At 37.3% G+C, this 23,627-nt stretch overlaps 1 protein-coding gene across 5 annotated transcripts in view; it reads right to left on the reverse strand.

The window, feature by feature from the left end:
• Nucleotides 1–23,627, reverse strand: part of DCC (DCC netrin 1 receptor) — a 1,086,886-nt gene that overhangs the window by 42,802 nt on the left and 1,020,457 nt on the right. For all 5 annotated transcript variants that reach the window (XM_035700550.2, XM_035700549.2, XM_025422244.3 and 2 more), the window contains 2 exons: nt 20,579–20,805; nt 16,528–16,644 (listed from right to left, as the gene is read on the reverse strand). In XM_035700550.2, the coding sequence (XP_035556443.1) occupies nt 16,528–16,644; nt 20,579–20,805 (344 nt within the window). The remainder of the gene's footprint in view (nt 1–16,527; nt 16,645–20,578; nt 20,806–23,627) is intronic.

Raw genomic sequence — 23,627 nt, forward strand, 5'->3', positions numbered from 1 at the left:
AGTCTCTTTCTTACTTTAAAAGACAGCTCACTCCTCCAGTGGTTACTATAAGGCATAACCCTGACATTTCAAACTTCCCAGGATTTCAAAGAAAGAAAGAATATATCAAGCCACCATAAAGCCACCTTAAGGCTCCCTGGTTTTTGTTTTGTTTTGTTTTTGCCTTTTTCTTTCTCCAAAGCAAGAACTATGGTGTTAGAAATGTTGGGTTGTTCAGAAACTGGATGTATTGTGTACAGTGGGCTACAGAAATGGGAATTTTCTGTTAATTCTGTGAAAGAATGTGATGCTCTTGAGAGATAGTCTGGAGAGAGAAAAGCAAGGTATAGTCTTAATCGTCATACTTAGGATTTTTATTTAAATGGAAAGAAAATGGCTTCCAATAGCAAAACAGTACAGTTTAGTGACACATTAATTTTAATATAACTGAGTGTTGTCTGGGAATATTAAACATTTTCAGTGATACTGGCTTAAACCCACAATGTATTTCCTAGGTGTATGGAGCATTATTCAATTCTATTATTCAATATCTATTAAATTATGTCACATTATAAAATATTTATTCTAATTGTAGTCTATCTTCACCTACATCATCTTACAAAATGTTTAGTATTGCCTACCTCTTATTAACAAAAAAAAAATACAATTTAAACTAGCTACTGAAAAAAAAAATAAAAAAATTAAAAAAAACTAGCTACTGGAATGAACTTCTGCAGTATATTTCTGTCCATTAGATTAATAATGTCATTTCTATTATATGCATTATTTTTGTTTAATTACATTCTAATACCAATTACCAGAGTTTAACATGAATGGGCATGCACATTTACCAAAGGAAAACCTTTCTTTTTATCATATTCTTCTTACATAAGTAACTTCATCTGCATTGATACAGATTATAGTGCATTATTTTAAATTAGTCAGAAACAACGTATAGATTTAAACATTTTTTTCTAACTTAAAATGTAGATTAATTACATTAAATATACAGCACTTTAAATCAAAAGGGCAGCTTCTAGTAAAATAGATTTGGAAGTTGCATTCTGGAATTTATTTTTCAGTGTATTTACAATACTCCTGGAAATGTAAAGACTTATTTGAATTAAATAGTTTTAAAAAGTATTGGTTTCATAGTAAGGACTAGCTCTTTTAAGTAGGGTAAATGATGGGTGTTTTTCATGAATTGAATACAAACTCTAAAGATTTAAATAGAATAAAACATTTAAAAAATTATATTGGTAACAGTGTAAGTGATATTTCAATGCTTCCAATCCTATCATAATATACGGTATTATATAAAGTACCTCTTGGTGGAAAAAAATTGCAGATGCATTTTATAATTACTCTGTAAGTCTTGGTAAAGCTTTTTATAGATGTACCTCTTAAAAATGAGAAAGCAAGTAACTTGAATGAGTAACAAATACTTTTAAAAGACAGGCAGTTTCTAAAATTTTTACTTCCAGCATAATTGGAGGACACTATCAAGCTAATTAAATATTATAAAAAATAACTTCAGATAAGAGTTCACAGTATGATTTTAGCACATAATTTTGGAAGTTCGAATTGAGTGACTGCTATAAAAATCTCATTTTGTAACACTCGCCCACACATATACGCAAACAAAGTTTCTCAGTGTTTAGATAAATAAAACACTGGAATAGAATTTATGCAAAATGTAACATTCATCCACAGATGTATGCAATTACTGTACAGAAAAAGCCTCATTCTTGTCATTAAATGATAAAATTCTAATAAAATCTTATTTTATACATTATTGTGCAGAGGTACTTATTATAATGTTAACTGAATACCAAAGGAAAAAAAAATCCAGCAGTTAAACATAAACTTATGCTCACATAAGTTTATAATAATAGACAAATAATTTCAGTTTATAAACATATTGTATTACAAAGAAATAAGATACATGATCAATAAAAGATAAAGACAGATGACATTTCTATATTATTCTGTTGGGAAAGTGAACTGTAGGTACTAGTTCAAAGAGAAACGTGTAAATTTTCCTCTATTAAACAGAAGCTTTCTTATGCATTTTGTAAATGGATGATGGTGGATATCAAATTGCTATGGTATTTCTATGCATTTGGATTTATTTATAAGAGTGGTATGCCAAAGATATCATAGCCTTCACGGGTATTTATAACAAACTGTTTTAAATGCTAAATTCAAAATGCTTGAGGTGCTACAAAGTTTTCTAAATTATTTTTTGGGAAGAATTGAATGAAAATTTGATAATAAGTGTTATGTAGCACAATGTCTTATAAAGATATTTTATAAAGAGTAAATTGTGGATAAACAAACATATGAACAGACTCCAGAAAAAGGAAAAGAAAAGAAGATGACAGGGACAATTGGAAAAAGAATCAGATTCAAGCTAAAAAGATTATAAATTCCTTAAAGAAAGAGGTTATAATTTTGTAGTCTTTGTATCTCTCACACTACAGTGCTAGAGATATTTCATGTTTTTCAAGTGAGTTAATCAGAAGGATTTTCTAGAAGTAATATTTAGAAATCTGTCATTTTAACCCACTGGAGACTCTTTAAGTGGTTTGATGTATCATTTAGTTTCCTGGGGTGTACTGTTACTATAGTAATAATAGTAATAATGATAGACTTGAAAACATTTCTAAGTCAGAGCCATATGATAACATAATGTCTATATTCAGAAAACTTAAACTCTCAATCTCCCAGGCAGTCAATTTAATGATTTTACCCATCTTATTGATCAAATGGGATCAATGCATAGTCTTTAATGTTGATTGCGAAAATTGTGAAGCTGTCTTTGTGTTGACAATTTTTACCCATAAATAAATGTGACAATGATAGTTCCCTTAGATATAGAAGGCACCCACCCTACAAATTGTGCATATTTCTTATCAATGCTATTATTTGAACTTAACCAATATTTTATAATACATTTAGAAAAAGAATTGCCTAAATATCTCCTGGTTGGAGCTGAATAAACTTGAATGGAGAAACATAAAACAATTTGGCAAGTCACAGAATATAAAATCAGAGAACTAAGAGAACCCAAGAGACTACATCTATATTCCAGTTCTAAGTCTTTCATTACTGAAGAAAGAAATTTTCCTTTCTAAGTTTTGCATTTTCACTACTGACCTGGGTACAAACGGCTCGCAAATAAAAAAAGTTCTTTAAAAAATAATAAATCTATTGTATGTTTCTGCATCTCAACAATTCCCATTGTTCCATTCCCTGACATGAAATAGAATAGTCTGTATTCCAAAGCTTTGTTTTTGAAGAATTTTGATACATGATTCATTTCTAAAAGGGCACAGAAGTCTACACCTACTTATAAGACAGTTGTTGAAGAAATAATCATTCTAAAGTAAGTTGGATACAATACTACGTATTAAAATGCCTTTTGGTATTTTTCTCCTACATGTCAGTTTTGAGAGCCAGACCCCCCCCCCACACACACACACTCTCTCTCTTTCTCTATTTCTTTCTCTCTCACTCACACAACAGCTCAAAGCATTCACTACACCACTATGTTTATGTAAAACAACTCAGAAACTGATATCATCAAGAATTTTCAATAAATCTCTGCACTGTGGCCAAATATGACAAGAAATCTGCTCTGACACAGCTTGCTGACAATTGAATTTATATCTCACACTGATGCACAAAGATTTTTCAAGTAGAAATTCCCTCACCAAATTACTTAGCTCTTTGAACAGGGCACATTGATATTGGAAAGCTTTTACAACATTCTTAAAAATGTTGGCACTAAATGCAACCTATAGGAAATCTAAAGTTGAGATATCTTTTTTTAAGCTACAATTTTAAGAAATAAAGTCCTCTGTAGGTATCTCAACATGGTACTTGACAAAGTCTAGAGATATGTCAAAGGGGAGCAGAGCAGCAGAAAAATAAAAGCAAAGGTAATATTTTGAAGTGAAAAGAATTTAAGTTAAATGATTTCTCATTCTGCCTCTCCTTATCATGTCTTTTCTGCAATGACCTGTATATCATCTGGACCCTTTGCAAATTTAGTGTCTAATGCCCTTGATACATATTTTTATCTCCTTCACATTTACAGGTGTTCTTCAAGTAGTTGTCATGGAATATCCACGAACTCCACCAAAGTACCCCTTAGGAAAAGTATGAGCATTCACAAATGTGTGTTCTGCAATTATTCTCAACATTGTGGTAATAAGAGCCCAAGCAATGAGGTCAAACCGTCTGGGTTCATGATCTAGCTCTGGCACTTGGTAGTGAGTACATGTTAGAACCAGTATCTGAGATGCCTCTGATTGGGTCCCACTGCATGGTATTCACATCCTTGTGGATTTCCCTGCCACGCTTCACCAGGGTTGGTCTGGTGACCAGTGGAATGCAGCACAAATGCAGAAGAAATTCTACTTCCAAATTCAGGTAACAAAGAAGATATACAAATGGCCAACAGACACATGAAAGAATGCTCAATATCACTTGGCATCAGGGAAATGCGAATCAAAACCACACTGAGATGCCACCTCACATGGGTAAAAATGGCTACAATGAACAATTCAAGAAATAGCAGATGTTGGCAAAGATGTGGAGAAAGGGGAACCCTCTTACATTGTCGGTGAAGTGCAAATCGGTACAGCCGCTCTGGAAAACAGCATTGAGTTTCCTCAAAAAGTTAAAAATAGAACTGCCCCACAACCCAGCAATTTATTATTTATTCAAAGGCTACAAACATAGTGATTCGAAAGGGCAACTTCACAACAGTGTTTATAAGCAGCAGTGTCCACAAACAGTAGCCACAAAAGCCAAAAGTCAGATGTCCATCAATAGATGGACGGACAGAGAAGACACGGTGTATGTAGATACCATGCAATATTACTCAGCCATCGGAAAGAAGGAAATCTCGCCATTTGCAACAACATGCATAGAACTAGAAGGAATCATGCTAAGAAAAATAAGTTAGTCAAAGACAAATACCATATGACTTCACTCCTATGTGGAATTTAAGAAACAAAACAGATGAACATATAGGAAAGGGAAGAAATAATAAAATAATGTAAAAGCAGAGAGGGAGGAAAACCATAAGAGACTCTTAATTACAGGACACAGACAGAGTTGTTGGAGGTGGGAGGGAGATGGGGTAACTGGGTGATGGGCACTAAGGAGGGCCCTGGATATAATGAGCACTGGGTATTATATGCATATAATGAGCTACTAAATTCTACCTCTGACACTAATAATACAGTATATGTTAATTAAATTGAATTTAAACAGAAAATTAAAAAAAAAACCCAAACTTTGTTCTCTGAATAATGACATTGTTTTATGAAAGTATTCATTAAAATTCATTTTCCGATGTAAAAAAAAAGACATAAAAGAAAAAGATTGTCCCCTCTCTCTCTCTCTCTCTCTCTCTTTTAGATCACTCATCCTGGGGGAAGCCAGGAGTTGTGTCTTGAGGACATGCTGGCAAACCTGTGGGCACAACAGAAGATAATGAGAAAATGAGTGATTGTTGTAGATTGTTACATTTTGGAGGTAATGTGTTATGTGATAATAGATGACTATGCATTAACCCAAATACGTTATTTAAGGTCACTGTTTCTCAGTTTTCTCATTCTAAAGTAGAGATGATAAAAGTACCAACTTTATGGTGTGGCTGTGCGGATTCAAGAGATTATCCACAGAGAAGTATAAAAGAGTGGAGGGTCAGGAGTCAGCTCTTTAAAAATGCCGGTTGTTGTTATCAATCTGCAAAGATCCAACAGATCCTAAGATTGAGCCAAATTTCATGTAAAAGAAATGCTGTTTAAAATACCCCTTTTATAGGTTATATTACCTTAATCGTGGTGCTGGTTTCATGTGTATATGCATATGTCCAAACTTATCAAATTGTGTACAATAAATATGCAGTTTGTAAATATCAATTATACTCCAATAAATCTGCTAAAAATAACCCAAAATTTAGGGGTCCCTGGGTGGTGCAGTCAGTTAAGCATCTGATTCTTGATTTCAGGTCAGGTCATGAACTCAAGGTCATGAGATTGAGCCTAATGTCGGGCTCAGTGTGGAGTCTGCTTAGGATTCTCTCTTTCTCTTTCTCTCTCTTCCATCTGTCCCTCCTCTTCCCTCAATAAATAAATCCCCAAAACCCCAAATTTAGGGGCACCTGGTGGCTCAATGGTTGAGCATCTGCCTTTGGCTTAGGTTGTGATCCCGGGGTCCCCCGGGATCGAGTCCCACGTCGGGCTCCCTGTGTGGAGCCTGCTTCTCCCTCTGCCTGTGTCTCTGCCTCTCTCTGTGTGTCTCTCATGAATAAATAAATAAAATCTTAAAAAAAAAGAACCCACAAAGTTTAAGATATGACCACTTAAAAGATAAACCAAATATTTCATCAAGATGCTGAAAATTATGGCCATAGCAAAAAATGTAATTAGTTCTATAAAAAGCCAAAACATCCTGTTTTACATTCAAGTAAAGAGTTTAATACATGAAGAAGAGGTAACTAAATGATAGTTTTTTTTTTTTTAATGATTTTATTTATTTATTTGAGAGAAAGCACATGAGCAGGGGAGGAACAGAAGGAGAGGGAGAAGCAGACTCCCCTCTGAGCAGGGAGCCTGATGCCGGGCTTGACCCCAGGACCCTGGGGTCATGACCTGAGCCAAAGGCAGATGCTTAACCCACTAAGCCACCCAGGTGCCCCTAAATGGTAGGTTTTAACTCAAATTTGAACCTGAGGGAAATATGACCCTAAAGTTTTTGAGATTAGATAGGACAATTCTTCCTGTGGCAGAGGAAAATAACTGGAATTATGATAATAAAACAAAATCTAGGTTCAGACTTTCATTGGGTCCTTATGAGCTAAGGGAAAGCCTCATTTATTTTGGCTTAGCCAGATCGAAAATGAGGTTTGATGTGGAGGTGACCGGACCAGGGTCTGCCGTAGGGTGACTATGGAGATGTCCTGAGATCAAACAGAGTCCACTGTGAGCCGCCTACAGCCTGGCTCACGTCTATCTGACCTTCCCAACTGAAATTTTCTCAAATAAGAAATGGCTCTGGAGTCTGGAAATCTGAAATAGTACACAGTTGAGTGTACGTTTTGACACCATGAGTCTCAGACAAGACGAGACCACAGGAAAGGGAGCCTCTGATCTGGGTCCAAAGGAATCCTCTGAGAGGAGCTTGAGGCACCACACTGCTCCCTTTTCTGCAGACAGCGACTTTCTCGAGACATTAAGAGAACATCTGCCTTGGTCTTTTACAAGTGACCCCGGACTGCCCGACGAAAGCCTTACTCAGACGAGAAAGGTCCTGGAATGAAAGATGGTGTAGTCTGTTGTAGAAATCTCTAAGACAGCAGGAATTAAAGAAGAATTGGGTGACACAAATCTTAAAAAGTAAAGGATTCTTATTTTTCATATTGTTCTAGGAAAACTTTCCAAAAACTATGTTTGTGTTCCTTTTGTACTCCATCATCCAAAATTCTCTACCTTTACCAATTCATCGGAAATACTCTTGATTATTACAGTATCTCTGAGAAGCCATTTTTGCCTTGCAAAATCCTCCCTAATAACACAATTGTGTGGCCCCCAGAGGTACCTTTTTGAGCTTAACAGCCATATCTTGACCTTGTCTGCATAATGCTATTGACCTGCTGATTTTGATAATCCACTAGAATTACCAATCAATTAATTTTATTTAACATATCATTTGCTTATGGAACTACCAGGAAACAACCTCTGGGTTTTCATTCTCATTCATCAACAACTCTTATACAAAGCCATTTACACAGCCCTGTGGGAGCTAAGAGGTACATAAAAAATACTGCCTCCTGCAGAAACTCACGGTAAGAAGAGGAATGAGGTATGCCATTCAAGACTCAAAGAACAAAAACTGATCTCAATAATGTAATGATCAAATTATTATTTGGAGTCACATACATATTAGACAATGACATCATTTCTAATGGGAATTTAAATGAGCTTTTAACTTTCTCTTTCTTTGCCACTGTCCCCCCGCAATTCTGAATAGTTGAGAATTAGTATGTGTTGGTGTTTACGATGGTACTAGAACAGCAGTTTGCATTCATTACTCCTAAAAAAAGCACTCTTGGTGAGCTGTGGGCATTCACAGGGGCTGTAGGGGGATGGAATGAAGGCCAGTTCTAGAACCTGTAAAGCTGGGGACCAGTCTTAGGATACTGGTTCCTTATACCATGAATGCAAGGTTCACACAAGGATTCTTTTTTTTTTTTTTTTAAGATGTTATTTATTTATTTGACAGAGCAAGCCAGAGAGAGAGCAGGAGCAGAGGGGAGGGGCAGAGGCAGAAGCAGACTCCCCACCAAGCAGGAAGCCTGATGAGGTGCTTGATCCCAGGACCCTGGGGTCATGACCTGAGCCAAAGGCAGGCACTTAACTTACTGAGCCACCCAAGCACCCATCACACAAGGATTCTGACTTAGAATCAAATGTCTCAGAAGTGAGACTTATTCTCATATCTGGGTACAAGATGGCCTTCTGGTAGTAGAGCACCTCTATCCAACAGAACTCTAGTTTTTAAAATCTGCTTAAAAAAAATAAATAAAAATAAATAAATAAATAAATAAATAAATAAAATCTGCTTTTTCTCATGCAGCTTTATTTCACTTCTCGATATCTTCTCCAACCCACTGTTTGAGTTCTGCAATCAAGTGACTAAAGCAGATGGTGGGAATGGGGGAAAAAAGAGTTGGCTTTCAAAGGAAATGTTCTAGAAAGCCCCAAACCAGTGGTCATAAGCAGTTCCTAAGCTATCACAAAAGCAAAACTGTATGACTTCCTTTGCCTCACTTTTTCTACTAAATGCTTTGGGCTACTTTTCTGAGACCTCTTTTTTCCTTTAAAAGCTGATGTTATTTATGTTCCCCCTCCACCCCTCAAAGAGGTACAGGGAAACAGAAAAAAAAAAAAAAAAGGAAATTCAAGAGAATTCTGCTAACGAACTCTCGTACATTAAATTATCAGAATTTTCTAACTAATGCGATCTTGAGAGTCATCTGCTTCAATCTATATCCCTCCCAGTTCTGATTCCTGTCCTCTCCTCCTGCATTTTCCAGTTGAAAACACAGGCTGAAAATGAAAAGGGGATCCAAGGTCAAACAGATACTTATGTTCCATCAAGTAATAAAATAACTAGAAATATAAGTCAATCTACATCTTTCCAGGATTGCTCTCAGCCAAAGAAGTTGCTCATCCAAGATTACACCAGCCTCTTTTGGGAACAACTCTGAAGGAAGATCCTGCACCAGGACAAGCTGTAGGGTCAGCTGAAGCCCCCTTTGCACCAACAGTTTGATCTCTCCCTCTTCCAAGCCCTGCATCCCTTACCCTCACAGGTGTTATTCCAGAAAGCATTTGCTAATAAATTGCCTGTATTCAAAACTCTGTGTTGGTGTCTGATTCCTGGAAACCCAGCATCTGACTCTTACATACAAATTCAGGAAAGTTATACTTGATGCTTCTGATTTCTTATAAGTAATTTCATTTTTAGTATAATTCTTTGGCCATTGTAAAAATAGTCAGCCTTTGCCTCCATTTTACAACAAAGCACACTGGATCAGAAAATCAAAATACCTGGGTTCTCCTGCCTGTGCTCTGAGCTGGTCTGTTTCTCAAAAGCATTAGCTTACTTAGCTGTGAAATGTGTTCAGGGGTGAGGAGCAACATATGCCACATAATGTTTTCAACCTATAAGTTCACAAATCTTAGACAAATAAACAGATTTTGCACTCCAATGAAATTAAATACATTTCCCCATGGATTTTAAGAACGAAGAAGCACTTCAGATAGTCTATATTTGATCTTCTAATTTACATTTTATAGAGCATGATGAGAAATGTCAAGGAAGAGAGGAAAAATAGTCTTACAAAACTAATGATTCTTAAGTGGAACAGCAAACATCTTCATACACGTGACTAGAAATCAGCATGGTGCTATGATGGGGTTTATACAAGACTCAATAGATAAGACTTGATAAATCTAAATAACTGCAAGTGGGGCCATCAGAAAATCTATCTACTGTTCTACATGAAAGCATTGCTCTGCCAAGATACAGGTCTACAATTTGTTCAGCAGAGCCATCTAAGGCATATCAAGCACGTCAGTTGCAAAGAGCTTATTTTATTTATCAGAAAGCTTAAGAATTTATTTCAAAATCAACTTTGATTACATGTTGAAATCATTTTCTTTCTTTAGATAGTTTTACCAACACAGAGCCTGGAGATGACAAAGAATATAATATGACAAAGTTAATTCAAAAGATATATTTTCTATCAACTCTTCATTTCTTATTGAAATTTTATTTAAGTGTAACACACATATTGAAAACTAGAATATTCGAAGAAGTGCTCAGTGAAATGCTTTGTAACCATCATCCAGGGCATGAAATAGGACATTATCAGAACTTGCCCCCATGGTCTTTTCTGGCCACTAATTGCCTCCCATCTAGAGTAACCTCATTCAGAATTCTAACCCCCTAGACTATTTTGCCTGCTTTTAAATTTTACGTAAGTTGAATGACACAGATGTGTTAGGTTTCTGTCTTAACAATCTTTTATCTCTGAGATCCTCCCTATCGTTTGTGGCATTTTAGTTCCTACATTTTCATTACTGCATGGCTTTCCACCGTGTGAATATGTTACAATGTAATGAAGATCTGATATGAGGAGCACTATTGCCACACGCATTCTTGTATGTGTCTTTTACTGGACGTATTGTACATTTCTGCTGGGTATATACCCAAGAGCAAAATAGGTATAAGGATGGGATTGCTGGGTCAGAGCATCCTTATGTAAAAATATTTAACTGTTTAAAATAATGTACCTGCAACATATAATAATTTTTAAAATAACAGCGAAATTAATTGCTGGTCATCTGAGGGCCCCCATTCCTGTAGAGTTAGACACTCACTACAAAGGACTGTTAGGATTGTTGTTTTAGGCAATAAAAAAGAGCAACTCAGAGCTCCAGGTGACAACATAAGGCAGCACAAAGTGATCGCCAGATCAAGCACAGGTTTGGTACGAGTCAGGCACCTTCAGGCTGGTGTGGCCAGAGATGAGCACGGGTTTGGGGTTCATACTCTCAGAACCTTAGTCTTAATGTTTGTAGATTGGAGATGCTACTGTCAAAAAAATATTTTTAAAGAAAGGACATAAATAATACAAGGCATGCAAGGCATCTTTGTCCTTGGAAAAACTGTATATCATAGAAGTTAAGAGGTTGCCTAGGTGTGTCCTAAGAGTAAGTCAAGTCAGTAAGCTGTGTGAGTTTTTGTTTGCTATCTGTAAAGATCGAGATAATCTCACCACATAATAATATTATGAGGATTTAATGAAATAGTAATTAGCAAAGTATTTAGCAAATGGATATAATATTCAGAAATTCTCCATATTTGTTAGATTTCATTTCATTTTTCTTTCTTTCTAAGCTCATTATTTCTTTTCCTAGTTAATGAAAACAATTTTAACTGTCCTTAATATGCCATTAAATCTGATTAGGAGTTATTTTAACCATAACTGATTTTTTTTTTAAGAAGTCCCATACTGGTATATTACAAATACAAGGCATTCTTATAATGCATTTGCTTATTCATTCAGTCATTTGACAGATATTTAGCAAGCACCAATTTTGTGCTAGTATTGAGCCATACAATGTATGAATGTGAAGATGAATTGGATACATTCCCTCCCCTTCATGAAGTAATTCACAACCTGTTAGAAGAGGAAAGGCTTGGTCTAGAATACCTAAGCATATGAGGTAGTACTATGTGTAATTAATGCCACAAATGTAGTAGAGAGAAATGCTATTCAAACATGAGAAAGGAAGCCATCATTTCTGGATACAAGATTCAGAAAAGAAAGAATTCATTAGAGCGTAACTTTGAAATTGATGCATACAACTTTGTTAGGCAGAGATAGCCACTGAGTGATTCCAAAAGGAGAGATAAGTCCAGAGGGAAAAACAAAGAAAGGGCAATGTATAGTTATGGACTGGCAATTAGTCTAGCCTGGCAGGAGTCTTGGATATATCTCTATATCTCATCTATCTATCTATCATCTATCTATCTATTCATCTATCTATCATCATCATCATCTATCTACTTATCTATCATCTATCTATCTATCTATCTATCTATCTATCTATCCATCATCTATTCATCCATCCATCTATCCATCCATCCACCTAAGCATAAGAATAGGAAACTAGAAATGTAGTCTCAGATGTAAGATGCTCAGTGGTTTTTAGTTGTTTTTTTCTTGGTAAACAGTGGGGAGCCTTTGGAGAAATTTATGGAACAAATGCGATATTAAGTTGTTTTCGGAAGACATCTGATAAGCAGGATGCGTGGGAGTCTGGAAGATGCTAGAAGGGACTAAGACTCATTATGAAGCTATTTTGACAGTTCAGGTGTGAGGTAGAAGAATAAATAGAATAGAATAAAGAAGAAATAGAGAAATAGAATAAAGAAATAGAATAAAGAAGAAAATTAAAATATGACTCTAGGGAATAGGAAGGTGGCCAGGCATTGAAAAGATATTTTGGAAGAAAAATCATATCAATAAGATATGGGATTTATTGGATAAAGAAGTTATACATAGAATGCAAATCCACAGATGATTTTTTAAAAAGATTATATTTATTTATTCATGAGAGACACACAGAGAGAGAGAGAGAGAGAGAGAGAGAGGCAGAGACACGGGCAGAGGAAGAAGCAGGCTCCATGCAGGGAGCCCGATGTGGGACTCAATCCTGGGACTCTAGGACCACACCCTGGGCTCAAGGTGGTGCTAAACTGCTGAGCCAGCCGGCCTGCCCAGATGATTTTTTTTTTTTTAATTTGAGTAGAGTTGACACATGAAGGACAATGATTTTTAAGAAGAAAACTCTAGAAGATAGGTCCAGATAGAAATAACTTTGTTACAAGAGGAAAGTAGCTGAAGGGGAAAAGAGAGGCAGCTCAGTGTGTAGTAAAAAGAATGAGAGAAGGACAGTGTCTTCACAAAGTACCACAGCAGGGAGCTGAGTGATTAGGGTCTCAGAACTCTGAAACCAGACGTTCTGAGTCCAAATTTTGGTTCTGCTACTTAGTTGTGGGATGACTAAAACCTAGGTATTTAAACTCCCTAAGCCTCAGTTCTCTTATTAGTGAAATAGGAATACTAATTATATCTAACCCATGAGTTGAACAGTTGGAATTCATCATAAATGCCATAAGAGTTTTATACTTAGTAGAGTAAAACTGAGAGCTGTATTAGAACATGGAGGGAACGTGACATATAGTAAAGCAGAAAGAAGCAACCATTAATTCACCTAAGTTGTCTCCATTGGAGCTTATCAATTGCATCAGGCTCTGTTCTGAGCATTGAGGATATGAGATGATCAAAGAGGCAAAATCTTTACCCTCATAGAAATTACAATATGAGAAACATAATAAATAAACACAGAGATGCAAGCAGGATGGCCATGCACATTAATAAAGAAAAATGGAACAGAATAGAGGAGAGAGTGACCAAAAGTGCTGTGTTAGACAATGGTTATGGAAGAACTGTGATGGTAGCCACTGAACACAGACTTGAATGAAATTAAGAAAAAGGCATGTAAATATCTATGAAAAGAAATTCCAGGGAAAGGGAACAGCAAGTGAAAGTCCTTGACTTTGAATGTGTGTCATTCACATGCATTAGAGGAAGGCTATCAGGCTGAAACGGATAAGAGTAATTGCAGGAGATGGAATGAGGGACATGCCCAGAGGCTTTATCACCTGGGGCCTTGTAGGACAAGGAAAATAAGGAAAATCATGGATTTCATTCTACATGTGATGGGAAGTCAAGAGGAGTAACATGATCTAATTCACACGTTGAAAGGCTGTTCTTACCATAGGGGAAAGAGCCAAAGAAAAGAGACTAGTTACAAGCTTAGAGCTATAGTTTATATTCTGAAACAGCTGGTGGTGGCCATAGCTTAGGACAGAGCAGTAGAGATGGGAAGGAGTGGCTGGATTTTCAACAGGTATTATTAGCAAGAACTATAGGATTGATGAAAGACTAAATTTGGGATGTAATGAAATTTGGATAAAAGATCATGAAACTAGAGTTTTGAAAAGAGTGGATGAACTGTGGTGCCACTTATTGAAATGGGGAAAACAGTAGGAGGGTCAAGTTTGGAGGTGGGGAAAGGGAATAATGAGAAGCAGGATTTCCATTCTGAACATAGCTGACTTGTCTCTTACACAGCCATATGGAGAAATGGAGTCAATGGTTGATATTAATGTTGATATGGATTCTGAGAAGAGATTAAGTTAGAGATAAAATTTGAGATTTATCAACATTTAGATGAAAAAAAAATTAATTGGCATTAAGTTCATCGGAACCAAATGACATCATCAAAACAGCAAGGTAGGCAGAAGAGAAAAGCTTGAAGACTGAGCCTTTGGGGCACTCCCTGACTCAGAGATTGGGAGGAAGGGGAGGAATAAGTAAAAGGTATTGAGAAAGAGCAGCCAGTAGGATAGGATGAAAACCAGGAACATTCAGTATGCCGTAAATCAAGTGAAGAAAGTGTTTTAGTTAAAAAAAAAAAAAAGTGAGAAGCTATGTCAAATTTTGCTAAGCATCTGAAAATTGATGAATTATTTTGGCAATGTGGAGATTATCGATCACCTTACAACCGTGGTTTCAGTGGAGCGAAACTGTGAAATATCATTCAAACTAATAAGGAAGATTACAAAGATTACAAAAAGGAAAAAGTGGGTATAACACATTTTTATTTTATTTTATTTTTTTTGTATAACACATTTTAAAAGAGCTTTTCAGGAAGGGAGAGGGATAAGCTTTAGTTGGAGGGGAAAGTGGTCCAATGAGAGTGTTTGGAAACAACGGTTGTGATAGAATGCTTGTATGCCCATTAGAGTATCTATGAAGAGAGAAAATGGATTATGCAGGCCAGGGAAGGGATAATTACAAGGGTCCCCAAGTGGATGAGAAAGGATGACAACAGAGGAAAGAGCTGGCTTCAGATATGAGCACAAACACATCAAATAGATTTGATGGAAGAGTAAGGATGCCATTTCTCAGTGTTTCTCTCTTCTTGGTAATATAATAGATATAAGACATTCATTTAAAAAACTGAAACAATGAATAACTAGAGAAATGAGTAGCATTTCCAGAAACATGGCTGCTTGTTTGCCTTAGATTTGTGGTCATTAAGGCTCACCAAGCAAGTCATGTGTTTTTTTTCCAGATAAAACCAGCTGTTAGGGTACATGGTAAGAACTGGTAGTGGAGCTAATATAATCAGGGTTGGAGCTAATATAATTAAGGCTCACCAAGCAAGTCATGTGTTTTTTTCAAGATAAAACCAGCTGTTAGGGTACATGGTAAGAACTGGTAATGGAGCTAATATAATCAGGGTTGAGGTTTTCTTTTTCTTTCTTTCTCTCTCTCTCTTTTCCTTCCTTCCTTCCTTCCTTCCTTCCTTCCTTCCTTCCTTCCTTCCTTCCTTCCTTCCTTCTTTCTTTCTTTCTTTCTTTCTTTCTTTCTTTCTTTCTTTCTTTCTTTCTTTCTTTCATACAATGGGAAAGGAAGACCAGGGGAGATGAGAGTGTTTGCAAGGGACTGAGATGATAAATGACTCTGAATTCTCAGTTGAGTTTGGAGGACATGAGGCAAATGAGGGACAGTGGGAAGGTAGCAGAGTTAATGGATTGGAGGTCTTGGTGGGATTGACGAATTGTTAGCAAGGAGGCAATAGAATAGGTGAGCAGGAAAGAAACAAAGTCATAGAAAAAGGGATGATAGGAACTGAGGTTTGAGGGGTTACAGTGATTGCTTTAGTGGGTGACACAGTGTGAATTGATGAATTGAGGTGGGAAGGAGCCAATATCATTGCAGGTACCATAAAGGAACTAAACAGTCTAAGGCACTGGATGAATTACCTGCATGGATATTATAATTGCCAAGATTAATCATAGAGGTAATTGGAAAGGAAGTGACCCCAGGTGTGCTAATATCTTCAGTTAATGTGGGAATATGACAGCAACCTTTGACAAGAAGAGGGTAGTAAGTGGATATCTGTGAACACTTGCTTCAAGGGTACTAGATTATTTAAATCTGGAAATTGGACCTATTAAAAAAGCACACATAAGAAAGCTATGAAGAAAAAAAAAAAAAGAAAGCTATGAAGATGTGATCATTAGACTGAGACCAATAAGAGTGACAGAAGTTTCAGCTCTTCAATTCATATTTTTTATGATTCCTTAACTATGTAGCTATCTGTCTTGCAACAGACAGTCCACTGGACTGCATACAACAAATACAATAAGTAGAAATCTGACTTCAAACTATAAATGATATAGTTTTAGCCATTTTTCATTTTGTTTAGTTACCCAGAAAGTACAGAGAAAACTCTAAATATTTTTGCTAATTTGATACAGAAAAGATGAAAACAGAAAACATTTCATGTCTTCACTGTGGTACCAATCTTTACCCACCAGGATTGTTGGACTGGGCATCCATAGGAATCATAAGCTTGGCTCGAGTGGCTCTACGTGCAGCCAGTGACCTTTCCAGAGTGGACATGGAACTCCCTGCTTCTTCAGTGTCTTGACCTAGGAGAAGAACAATACTCCTGAGAGACACGTCTTCATTGACGCAATACTTGACATACTTTCTAGCTAGGCATGCCGGTGCCTCTTTCTCTTTATTGATATTTTAAATAATTATATCTATTTTTTATTACCCAATCAATATAGTCTCATTGCACAAACTCTAATATGATAAAACTTACCATAACCTGGTTATTCAGAAAGAACCATTATGTATATTTTGTTCTTTGGCAAAGTTTGTCTATGTGTGATATGTAAAAGTGAGAAGGTATATATTAACATACATATTTTGTACTAAAGTGACATTTTCCCACACATACTCTTTTGTTACCTTCTTGGGCAAATAATATGAACATATTTCTCTGTCAAGTCAGTTTTATAATTTTCATTTATTTAAAAACAGTCATACTTCTATACTCACAAGCAGCACCTATTCTATTTATTTAGTTTTTTTTAAGTATATTGTATGCTGAATGTGGGGCTTGAACTCATGACCCTGAGATCAAGAGTCACATGCTCTACTAACGGAGACACCCAGGTGCCTCACTTTTAGCATTTTTAACAGTTCCATAAATATCCAATTGTATGAATTTACCACAACTTATGCAACTAGTACTTAAGGCCCAAGGGCATTATATCTTATTATAAAAACACAAGGGATAAACTATATTTTTCAAAAGTAAGGCCAGGCATATTTATTATACATTCATTATGATTCCATTAAACACCATACTACAGAATCTTTAAAAATAATAAGAAAGGGGGCAGCCTGGGCAGCTCAGTGGTTTAGTGCCGCCTTCAGCCCAGGGCATGATCTTGAAGTCCGGGGATCGAGTCCCGCATCGGGCTCCCTGCATGGAGCCTGCTTCTCCCTCTGCCTGTGTCTCTGCCTCTCTCTCTGTGTTTCTCATGATAAATAAATAAAATCTTTAAAAATAATAATAAGAAGAAAGAATTATATGTATAGATTTAAATGTTAATAAAATATATGTTGAGAACAACAAACTGAAGTTCTGAATAGCATCCTATGTGCTCATTTGTGTAGTATGCATATGAAAGCATATTGTGTATATGCGCATTTCTGTGTGTGCACATAAATATATAAATGTAAATATATATCTGTATATATGTGTTATATATCTGTATATTACATATGTATATGTGTGTTTATATATCTGCATGAATGTGCATGCATATATATCTGTAGAGAAAGGTTACACACAGAATTCTTAACATTGCCTTCCTTTGAAGAAAGGGATAAGGAATTTGGGGATGGTGAAAAGGCAAACATACTTTTGATTTCTTTGGGTGTTATTTTCACAACTTTTTGTGCTATTCTCTGTCTTTTAAGATTACACACATGTATTTTTTTAATTGAAATAGTAGGTAATAGAATTCAAAATTAAAAAAAAATGCTGGGGGAAAGTTCTATGTCGCTAAGACGATGAGAGCTGTCTACATCTGAAACTGTTCACACATCTTCCAAAAAACTACACAGAACCATGTAGGACAATAAAACTGAGCAAATTATACCACTATGGCACAAAAAACTTTGAATCTCCTCTAAGTACAAAAATAAATAGTATTTTCCAGAAAGTTATGACTCCAGTTGCTGCCACAAAGTCTTTGTGGGAAGTTGAATATTTGAGAAGACTTTACAAAAGAGAGGAGGGGAATAAGTCTCCTAGGATTGACCTAAAATAATCCACAAAAGGAGAAAGTCTACCTCAAATGTAAAAATATTTTAAAAGTTTCCTAGTAGACCAGAACATTTAAGAGTATACTATTCATTGACATGGATCTTTGTTCTTTTACCTGCCAGGAGACTGCAGAGAACACTAGATATGATGTAAAATATAACTAGCAGGATTTTGAGTACTACTTTTCTTCTACTATAGAGTTGACAAGTAGGTCTTTAAATTAAAAACAAATAAGCACAAGTATCCTCTTATTCTAAGGAAAACAGCCATTGTTTGCAGTTAAGCTTCTCCCAGGACTTATTAAATGATCCCAAGTACTCTGGCTGCCCCCAAATGTCATTTCAGTGTGTAAAAGATAAAGGGAAATGTAAGGAAGGAGAAATCCTAGAAATAATTGGTAAAACCTTTAAGGGCTGAGAGGTAATTCTATCCTCTGCAGTGGGAGGCGGAGGTGTGCTGTCCTCCTGATGCCCCCTAGGAATCCAAACTGTCAGAATAAACATCTGTAGAGTGTGGAGGCTCCTGCAAAAAAAGATCTGCCCTCCATTCATTCTCTAGGTATTAGTTCGCTCAGGCAGCGGGCTTGCTGGTCTACTCTGTGTCTATTTAAACAGAGGAAGAGGTTATTTAAGAAGAGCAAAATTGAAAGAGGGCCCAGGACTGGAGTACAATCTCTTTCATCATTCGGTCTGGGGTCAAGAGGTCCCTGGGAAAGTCGCTCAAGCTTGAGTCCTTTCCCTGGAATTCACTCAACTGTAGCTGGCCTGTCCGAGGAGAGTGAGGTTGGCAGAGCTGTGCCTGGTAGGAGTGGGGTAAGCCTAGACTTGATACCTCACCTCACGTAATGGGCCAGTGGAAGAAAATCCCACAGGGTCTCAAAAAGAACTCATACTTGTGCTTCACAAGGGACCCAGAATTTGGATGTCACAGGAGGACAGCCCATCTGCCCAAAAACCAGCGTCAAACTACCAACTATCCTTTCTCTCCTCCCTCCCTGCCTCTCACCTCTTCATCCCCCCTCCCTGTCCTCCTACACAGCCAGGAAGAACAGGTGGGTAGGAGGAATAAGTAAAGGAGTTTCTGAAACAGACTGTGCCCCTCCTTCTGCCCCACCCCCACCACTCCATTTCCTTCCAGGGTCCTGGAGGCCTTAAACAACAGATTAAGATCCCAGTCCTCAGAGCCCAAAGTCCAGCTGGCCGTAAGGGAAGGAGAAACTTTAGCTTCAGAGTGCAGTTCTTAATAGGACTAGAATGTAGTTTACTGAAAATGATGGAAAGGTTAGGGAATCTGTTTGAGATATTATTTAAGAGCTGGAAAAAAATACTCAACTCGTGGTTAAAAAGTGAGCTCCTTATTTAAACAATTGGAAGCTGAGAAAGTCTAGTAAACCAGTTACACATTCAAATAACTAAAATATTTTAATTCGGTTTAAAAACAACAGCTACCCCTCCTACAAACACATTATGAGTAGACCACGAGGGGTATGTGTGTGTGTTGATGAGAATACTTGGTTCATTGTTTGGCTTCCCATAAACATTTTTAAAATTCGAGGACCAAGAGAAAGTGGAATATCTTACAGGCACTTTCTAGATTTCTTAGTTATTCCTGGACATGGCTTGTTCTGCAACTATTCACCAAATGGTAGGCTTTCTGCTTCTGACCACTTTGCGTATCAACAGAGCCTGCACATAGACTCCACCAAACTAGGCTAGTGGTCATATAATGTGATTGCATGGGGATAAAAGTTGATGTTCACAGCAATCAAGCCCAAAGTAACAGAAGAGTCAATATTTTCATAAGTCACGTGTCCCTAATGTGATTTTGTTTAACGCAAGAAACAGAGTGAATTTAAAAATCAACTTACAATTATCCATAGACACAAGGAATTAAAAAATGTACAAATAGTTTCAAATAGCATTTGATAAGACTTTCATTCAAGATTTAACAAAAAGCAATAAATTAATTTGGCTTTTACATTTCAGTATTTCCCAAGCGTACCAGCTGTTACCTCCTGAAAGTTTTAAAAAGCATTTCAATGATAAAAGGCAGGTAATAGGACGATGGAAAAGAAACTAGTTACTCAACCAAATTTACATCAGATTATTTTAACTGCTGGTAAGTGACCCGCAGATTGAAAGGAAGGATGCCTCCATCAGAGAGAGAGTGGGGATGTCCTTTTTGGAATTCAGAATTGGAGGGGAGAGTTGTCCTGATGCCCAAGAGGAGAGAGTTACCTGAATGAGAGGTGCTTTTGCTCCCCAGTTGAGTTTCTGACTGGCTGTGGCTGACTGGTGTGAGGTCTTGGCAACTTTGGATGGGAGAGTCCCTTCCTGTAGGGTCAGTACCCGATGGCTTCTCAATATTTTTCATCTCCATTTCTTCATGATGTATCCAAAGATCAGGAGGCCTGAGGTCCTTCTGGCTGCCCTTCCTCTTGCCAACACTGTGAGTGGCCCGTTTCCTATGGAACAAAAAATTAGAAGGTGAATGTGAGTGCCTCTATTCAACGGTCTTTCCTCTCTTTTCTCAGTCAATTCAAGTTAGAAGCAGGAAAGGACACAAGAGTGCTCCCAGGGGGGAACCCATGAAATCCAAGAATTGGCAGGCATGTCTTGGCTGCCTTTCGTCCTCTCCCCCGGAGCTTCACCACATTATAGGAGCAGTGGTGCTGAATCCCCAGGGCCCTGGCTGCCTGCCAGAGAGTGCCTGAATCTAGCTTCACCGGCTACAAATTCTCACACAAGGTGACAGTGGGTTAGATGGAGCCATATGCCAATCTTTGGAGCTAGTCATAAGGTACTTGACGGCAACATCTGCTTAGGAGATAAATGAAGGAGCTGCTCTGAAAAGGCAAATAGAAATACAAAAGGCCAGAATTTGTGCCAGCCAAGATTAGGGTTTAGAAGAAAGTCTATAGCTCAGCTGCACAATTTAATGTGCTATTTGGAGACAAAAGGCAGCATGAGGACATTCTAAGGAGAATAAAGCACTTGTGCCTTGGAGTCACTAAGTATCTGGATGCAAACACAATTAAGACCCATCCTTTGAAGAGAGAAAAACACAGTTTAGAGGGGTGCTTCAAATGTCTCCTATTTCCCTCAATAAGAATTTTGCAATCATAAATTCATTTTTTCAGGGGTAGTCTCTTTTGGGGGCTAGTGAGATACAAATGTTCCCTACATGCTAAGTAAAGTAGGCCTGGCACTCAACGCCAGCCATTCTGTGCAGTAAGCGTCAGTAAACTATGGCCTGTAGACCAGATCTGCCCACAGCCTGATTTTGTAAATAAAATCTTATTGGAATCCTACTGAGCTCATTTGTTTTCACAGTGCAGAGTGTTGAGTAGTTGTAACAGAGACTGTATGTCCCACATGTCTCACGAAACCTCAAATATTTACTATTTGCCCCTTTTCAGAAAGTTTTCTGCCTCTGCTTTATGGTTCTACCTCTTAAAAAATCTCCACTTGTAGCTTCTATTTGTTTAGGGTAATAAAGTCTCTTCTAAGACAGAATTCAGATCGTTAAAATATAACCTCTGATAGAACCCCAGAGAAGTAACTGCCTTTTACTTCTTCACTTGAAACTTATGGTTTATGAGGATAACTGTATTCACGGGGGCTAAATGGTTCAAACAAGCCACTTCAGTGAACACTCTTTGTGACTCGTACAAGGCCATGGAGAGTGGCTTTATCTTCCAATGCTGAAAGACCTTTACTCATATTGGGCAATTAATAAAGGTTTAGGGGTGTGACTTGCTTTGTTTTGACTGTTTTATACATTTTTTGGTCTTTTTTGAAGCATGCCGATAAGGATTGGAGACAAGGAATGCCAGACTTGATATTTGTTGAGTAGCTTAGTAGAGAAATAATATTTTCTGTTCTAATGTTTTCCCTATAACTACCTACATTTTGCTGACTTTCTGGCAGGGGTCTCACACTGTCTCTGGACAACTGGTCTGTAAAAACCCTTAGACCATTTTCCTGTGTCTAAAATAATAACTGTGTGCCAACCATCCATTCCCTGAATTCATTTCCTTACACTTCACCTGGGCACAGGAAGCAATCTGCAAGTCATGCGCAGCTCTCTAGGTAAGCTACCCCTGGTAACTTCATAAAACAATTTAATGTTATTTTTGCACTTGGAGATTTCACCCTGTTATCTTTCTAACAAATCAAAATGCTAAATAACTTTTTAATCCCAGTGCCTACAAGACTGCCTAGAGAGACGTTCCAGTTCCCAAATCCAGGATAAGAAAGTCAACCTTTTCATAATAACTCAACATTTAAATAGCCTGTGGGGGAAAATATGTCAAATAATTTCTGAAACTAAAAAATAAATTATGAATTTTGGTTTCCTCTTGTTTACACACATAACTCATTCATTCATCAGCCCCTATAACCTCAGTGCCAGATGTGTCTTATTAAAAAAAATTCCACCTGACTGAGGTAGAGAATTTTTGTATGTTGTGACTTATAACCTCCATATGGGAAAAAAATTTATCATTTCTGATAAAATGCATCTACATTTTTATGATGGATTTTAATCAGATCAAGACTTTTTCTGAGAAGCTACTCATCCACTCATGGTCAGTCAAGAATCTAAAGATTCTAAACAAATTTTATTTTCTTTTTGTATATATTCTACAAAAAAACTGTCTACTAACTGCTTTTGTTTTCTATAATGTCTCTTATCAAGAGATAAATCTTTGACCTTGGAGAGGCCTCCCTTCCCTGCTGGTGGTAGACCAGCCGCCCATGTAGCAGGTTTGTAATAAAACTGACATCTGCTCACAACTAAATTGCCTGAAATTTGTCTTAAAACCTGCAGGAACATTGTCATCTCAGCCTTCTGTCCATCTGCTGGTTCTCTGACATAATGACTGCTGCCCACTGTGGTTCCCTAGTTCCTCTGTCTCACCAATGGAATCTTTAAAATCTGTGTGCAGATGAATCCAATGCAATGGATCCTGAAATACGGTCCCAGCATCAGCATCTCCTGAGAATCTGTTAGAAATGCATGTTCTCAGTCTCCGCCCCAGATCAGAAACTTGCACACGTGTATGTGTGTGTGTGTGTGTGGGGGGGGGCATTGTGAGAGGGACAGGCCCAGCAGTCTGTGTTTTAACCGCCCTCAAGGGAAATAGGAGGGAACCCTGGGTGGCGCAGCTGTTTAGCGCCTGCCTTTGGCTCAGGGCATGATCCTGGAGACCCGGGATCGAATCCCACGTCGGGCTCCCGGTGCATGGAGCCTGCTATCTCCCTCTGCCTATGTCTCTGCCTCTCT

Source organism: Canis lupus, chromosome 1, assembly GCF_003254725.2.
Source record: "Canis lupus dingo isolate Sandy chromosome 1, ASM325472v2, whole genome shotgun sequence".
Lineage (NCBI taxonomy): Eukaryota > Metazoa > Chordata > Mammalia > Carnivora > Canidae > Canis > Canis lupus.